Source organism: Sinocyclocheilus grahami, unplaced genomic scaffold (genome assembly GCF_001515645.1).
Source record: "Sinocyclocheilus grahami isolate Dianchi unplaced genomic scaffold, SAMN03320097.WGS_v1.1 scaffold108.1, whole genome shotgun sequence".
NCBI lineage: Eukaryota > Metazoa > Chordata > Actinopteri > Cypriniformes > Cyprinidae > Sinocyclocheilus > Sinocyclocheilus grahami.
Window position 1 is genome coordinate 800178 of NW_015505287.1, and position 5991 is coordinate 806168.

The 5991-nt window shown below is 37.7% G+C and overlaps 1 protein-coding gene across 1 annotated transcript; it reads right to left on the reverse strand.

Moving 5' to 3' along the window:
• Nucleotides 1-766: 766 nt before the first annotated feature.
• On the reverse strand, nt 767-5383 carry lig4 (ligase IV, DNA, ATP-dependent). The gene is made up of 2 exons (XM_016277055.1): nt 5182-5383; nt 767-3784 (listed from the first exon to the last, which is right to left on the reverse strand). The coding sequence occupies exon 2, from the start codon at nt 3770-3772 to the stop codon at nt 1040-1042; it is 2733 nt and encodes a 910-aa protein (XP_016132541.1). The 5' UTR covers nt 3773-3784; nt 5182-5383; the 3' UTR covers nt 767-1039.
• Between the last annotated feature and the right edge of the window lie 608 nt (nt 5384-5991).

The window sequence follows — 5991 nt, forward strand, 5'->3', positions numbered from 1 at the left end:
GGATTTGTCACTCACACAGCTTCACAAGCTCACACCAATTACCTGGTGTAATATCCATATTACTCAAATGCAAATCTATCTTTACAAATACCTAGACACACAGTTGAATGTGTTTGAGTGTGAAGCCTCAATCATTCTATTAGCACTCTGGAAATTAGATCTCTGGATGCATTACAGTAACTCCCATTCCAAACAATTAGAGAGCTACAGCTCTCACACAATAAATTCAGTGTGCTTGACAAGCTGTTCAAATGGAACTTCAAGCTTGTCAGAAGCTCAATTTGTCTGACTGTAATGAGTCAAGTTAATGTACAAGAAAAACACTTTTGACGGCTTCAATTAAAATTCTTAATGCTTCTTTAAGAATCAAATTTAATGACACGTTATTTTGCATATAATTTCCATCTTAAGTAACTAATTGTACAGTAACATCAATGTAATTAATAGTGTGACATATAAAGGCTAAGATTCTTAACCAATATGTTATAACCACCCCATTTAATACAGTACATCCTATAATTTTTATATTTTTATTTAGAACAAAACACAGCGTAAGAAAAATAAAGTTTTTTTTCCTCCAAAAGGCGTTGTTTCCACCTGTACAATTTTTCTCAGTGCTTTAAATCAAACTCAGTCTTACACTCTAAAAAATGCTGGGTTGTTTCAACCCAACTTTGAGTCAAATATGGACTAACCCAGCCGTTGAGTTAAATTTTTACATTACATTTTTAACCCAAAAGTTGGGTTAGTCCATATTTGACCCAAAGTTGGGTTGAAACAACCCAGCATTTTTTTTAGAGTGTACTTAGTGCTTTAAATCAGAAACATATGGCAAACTTTAAAAGGTACTGATGTACTTTCAACAGTAAATTATTCTCTTTATAATTCAAACTGTAATCCTTTCCAGTCCCATCATTTTATATATATTTTTAAATGGTTACCTTTAATGCAGCTAATGATTATCCAGTGTAGTTTATTACAGCTAGTATTAAAACACCACAATCTTCCAGTGTTATAGTTTGTGTAGTAGCCTTCATGGTTATATTAAGTAGTTAGTCTCATCCTCTACATGGCCTGCTTTGATAGAATCGGTCACCCAAGATTCTCGAACAATTTTGAACTTCTTAGCATAAAGTCGCCTCAACGTCTTCAAGTCCAGAGTTCTTCTTTCACTTTCTACTATGACATGCGAGATTCCTTCCTTCAGTTTCTCCACAACAGTACCACCATGGAATCGGAATTCTAAGGCACGTGTGTCCAAACTTGTGTCCCGTATGATGGTTTTTGGATCTCCAAGGTCAGCACACCGGTCAAAGTATGCAGTGCAAGGCCTAAAAATGCTAGTGGGCAAGTCATCCCAGGCATTCTCTGCTTCTATCTGTGCCACAGACGAACACTCAGCTTCTGTGGGGCCAATCCTTTCAAAGACTTCCCTCAGCTGTTGTTCATCAGTGTCAACATAATAACTGTCTCCATACCGATCATACTCTTTAGCAAAGTGGTCCCTGGTGGAAGGTGACATGTGGATCATGTGACGTGGTTGCCAGGGTATAACCTGCTTATTTTCCAGACACTCCAGCAGCCAAGTAGCCCACACCACATCATGTTGGTCTGAGGAGATGAGGTTCTTTACTCTCATGTTCTGCGCAGCTGCAATCACACAGTACGTGTCTTTCCCAGGGTTCTGCACAACAATGCCTCCACAGCGGGCCACAACTTTCTCAAGCTCTGCCTTGGAATGTTCATCATTGCCATTTATCACACAAAACTCCACATCTTCAAACATATCCGTCTCTTTGGTGACCGCTGATAAATCCTGAGATTTAAAGTGGTCAATGACTGCAATTGTCTTCTTGGGCTTGGCTACGAACTTGTGCTTCTTCTTTTCAGGCTGGTCCTCTTGGATATGTAGATGTCTGGATGCCAGCTTTCCAGAAGCTCTGGAGCGGAACTGGCTCAGTTCAGCCAAGGTCATGCACTGATACCACTCTTTGTCTTCTCTGATTCTTTCTATTCTGGGGAAGCGTAATGTGCAGTTGGTCTTATACATTTCACTAGAGACGATCTCTGCCGCTTTGACTTGTATGATCACTGAGTTGCATGGTTCTATGTAAACCTCTGGTTTTTCTGTTCCACACAAGATGGCAGCTGGAGGATTATTTCTGTTGTAAAGTTTCCAATGTTTGGCCAACTTCAGACCAAGATCGTACAGTTCTTTCATAGTGTAGCCTGATCCAATGCGGCAGAAGGTGTGGAACACTGTGGGCTTCTCCCCTGGACTCGGCACCTCTGCTACCGCACACAGAAAATGAGAGAGCATCCCGCTTCTCCTGCCTTTACCCCAGTAGCCTCCCACTATCAGCAGATCAAGCTCATCCATCAGACCATCCACATATTCAGGCTTAATTTTCACCCATCCTTCGCCCCGTTTATCTGGTTTGTAGATGGACATGGGATCCTTAACCATAATCCCCTCGTCCAGATTGTCAATGGCCTCATTGAGAGAATTCACCACTTCTTGCATGGTTTTGCCTTCAGATTTTGTGACCAACTGGATACGACCTTTGATCGGTGTGAAGACAGTCTCAAGAATTTCGTAGCGCTTCTTGAGAGGCTCATTTGCAAACTTCTGATTGTTTACTAACAAGACATCAAATACGCAAAAGCAGGTTTGCAAATCAGAGTCATCCATCAGCCTTTTAATATCAAACTTACTGCCCTTCTGCATGAAGGTCTCAGTTGTAGGGTTATAAGCCATCATCTCTCCATCCAATATGCAGTTTACCACATGAGGTTTGAAGACGTTGTGAATGTATGGAGTGAGGGAGCCCTCTAGTGGAGAGGCCCCAAACTGTTGCGTGTACTCATAAGAGTTCCTGGTATAGTATTTGTAAACATCTCCAGCTTTGTGCAGCTGAATGCGTTCACCATCAAACTTTGTCTCAATATAGAATGTCCGGTTGCCCATTTGCTTCTCTATCTGTCTGATGTTGGCAACAGCAGCCAGCATTGGTTTAAAAGCAGAAAACAGATCGATGGAGACCTCACTGAGGGACACAGATGGATCATGAAGTTGCCGGCAGACTTTATTCAGATCTGTAGTGACATTGTAGAGTTCTGTTGCATCTGGATGGAAAACCTGAAGTACTGTCTCCTTGCTAATGCCAAGTTTCATGTCCTTGAGGATCATTCTAATGAGCCACTTCTGTTCCAAAGCTGAACTCTGTGTTATCAGATGCAAAAGGCTTTTCTTCACTTGATCCTTCTGTTTGCTGGCATTGTTGATAGCTACGGAATCCAAGAAGTCATTGACTTCTTTGATGCTTAAATTCCCCTGACTTGTACACCTTTTTTTCAGGACGAAGTAGGCCATAAGGGCAAAGTCACCTGCTTCTCCTTGACTTGTGGTTGGAGTTCTATAATTTAGGAGTTTGCTTGCGTCAGGTCCATTTTTAGGCAGGCCTAAAACTTCAATATATAGTTTGGCAAGCATGTTTTCTTTTATACCGTAAGCCATTCGCTCTCGTTCAAATTGAGGCACAATAAGACGCATGGCTGCGTAAAATGAATCTGTGGTATTGGAATTGTCCTTGTGAAGCGCTGCATGGAAGTTCCTCCAAGAATCAATAAAATCCTTTAGAATTTTGCCTTTATCTGGTCGGAGTTTGGTCTTTTGGATGTTCTCCAGAACTGTGCAGAGGTCGATGAACGGAACTTGTGCAGCAACAGCCGTCTGTGGTGTGGCATCACTTTTTGAGGCACCTTCCATCATTGCAGAGGACACCTGAGGGAAAAACCATAGCAGAGTTTATCTAAAGAGTTTTGATTCATGTGCTTTTTACTAGAGCTAGTAAATAATTCCTTATATATGGAAACGTAATATATGACATATAAATGTTACCTACATGGAGATATATAATTTTCACATATGTACATTATCCTTAATTTGATTATGTACATATGCTAATAATACCTATATGATGATTTTTATATGGTAATAATAGCAACCATATGTCAACAATATATAGTTACATACATAACTTTATCAAAAGAATATATACACAAAAAATATGCGTTTATATTAAATACATTTCTATTTTTTATATGTATTTACTTAACATCAACATGTAGGCCTATTGACAGGTTTTAGGATGGATATATATGTACATGACAAATAAATATGTCCAAAAATGTATTACACACACATAAACACATATATTGTATGAGCTAAATATTATATGCTAATGTATGAAACTGCCCCAATGTCTAATCAGTTATATATTGTGTCACTCTAACCTAAATACATTAAGCAGACCATTACACTCATTCACATACTGAGCTTTTTTCTTTTACACAAAGTATAACTAATCCTTTTCTTTCTTAAATGGAATACTCATTTCTAATATGTTTCCAATATTTTTTGCTTTACAGAAATTTAACATATGTACATGGGCTTGAAGCATTTCTTTCACTGTATATGACTGATTCATTTTCCTTGAGGATCAGTAATATATGTGACCCTGGACCACAAAAGCAGTCTTAAGTAGCTGGGGTAATGTTTGTAGCAATAGTCAAAAAACATTGTATGGGTCAAAATGATCAATTTTTCTTTTATGCCAAAAATCATTAGGATATTAAGTAGAGATCATGTTCCATGAACATAATTTGTAAATTTCCTACTGTAAATATATTAAAACTTAATTTTTTATTAGTAATATGCATTGCTAAGAACTTCATTTGGACAACTTTAAAGGCGATTTTCTCAATAATTTGCACCCTCAGATTCCAGATATTCAAATAATTGAAAATAGTTGATTTCGAAAAATTGACCCTTATGACTGGTTTTGTGGTCCAGGGTCACATATTGTGTCACTCTAACCTAACAACATAAGCAGGCTATTACACTCATACTGAGATTTTTTTTTTTTTTACACAAAGTATAACGAATCATTTTCTTTCTTAAGCGGAATACTAACGGAATACTTTCACAACGAAAATAAGATAGCATATTTTGAAGCAACGACAATATATTTTAATAAATAATTAAAATAAATTGGAGTAAAAGTGGTGTCATAGTAATAGGCAAATGATCGCATTTAAAGATTTGGTAAACATTCAAACGCGTTATTTTCCCAAATAAAAAATATTTACATAGTAGACAACATAACATCAAATATTTACCTTTGAACGAAGACTTGCAATAACGTACTTCTGAAACGGGAGTCAGTTCAAGTCAACTTCCGTGTTCTTTAAATGATGTTTATCAATATATTTTATAAACAATTTCCGGATTTATCCTCATATAATGTGATTTATTTAGCTTATCTTTCATGCTATGTTATTTTATGCATGCGACGAATCTTATAAATTTCAACTGTCTACAGCGACTGTCAGGAAGTGTTTTAATATAACACAAGGCAGTTACTTCTTCTCCTGGTTTAATGGACACTCACTCACAATGAACATTACCGCCACCTACAGTACATTAACTAAACTGAACAAAGATCTTAAAGATCCAGGGGTTACAATGGGTTAAAAAAACATTAACTGTAGTAAAACTGTAGTTTTAGTACTTTTTTAGTACTACAACAAATGTTTTTAGTACTACAACGACAACAGTCATAGATCTAGATCTATCATGGCCCAATCAGTTGATGCTGCACATAGACGGAGTGTGAAGGCTGAGCCTTCCCCTGGACTAAAATGCCCCTGCGCAAACAAATTAAATCTATTATGTCTGTTGCTAACAAAATGAAAATTATTAGAAAGTGTAGATTGCGGCATTAAATTAAGACCTGCTCATGTTGCACCGTATTTAATTTTAGGCGTTTTACAGTGTTGCGCATTATAACCAATCACATGCGATTCTGTTGCGCTTAGGAATGCAATGGCCAATCAGAGGCGTTCAGTTGAGTCATCGCTGAAACTCATCAGTTTTGAGTGCGCGCGCATTCGCTGACTGAATTCCGCTTAGTCTCTCATCATAAGCAC

Coding starts and splice junctions, on each gene's coding strand:
- lig4 (XM_016277055.1), bottom strand. CDS start 3,772: ATGATGGAAGGTGCCTCAAAAAGTGATGCCACACCACAGACGGCTGTT.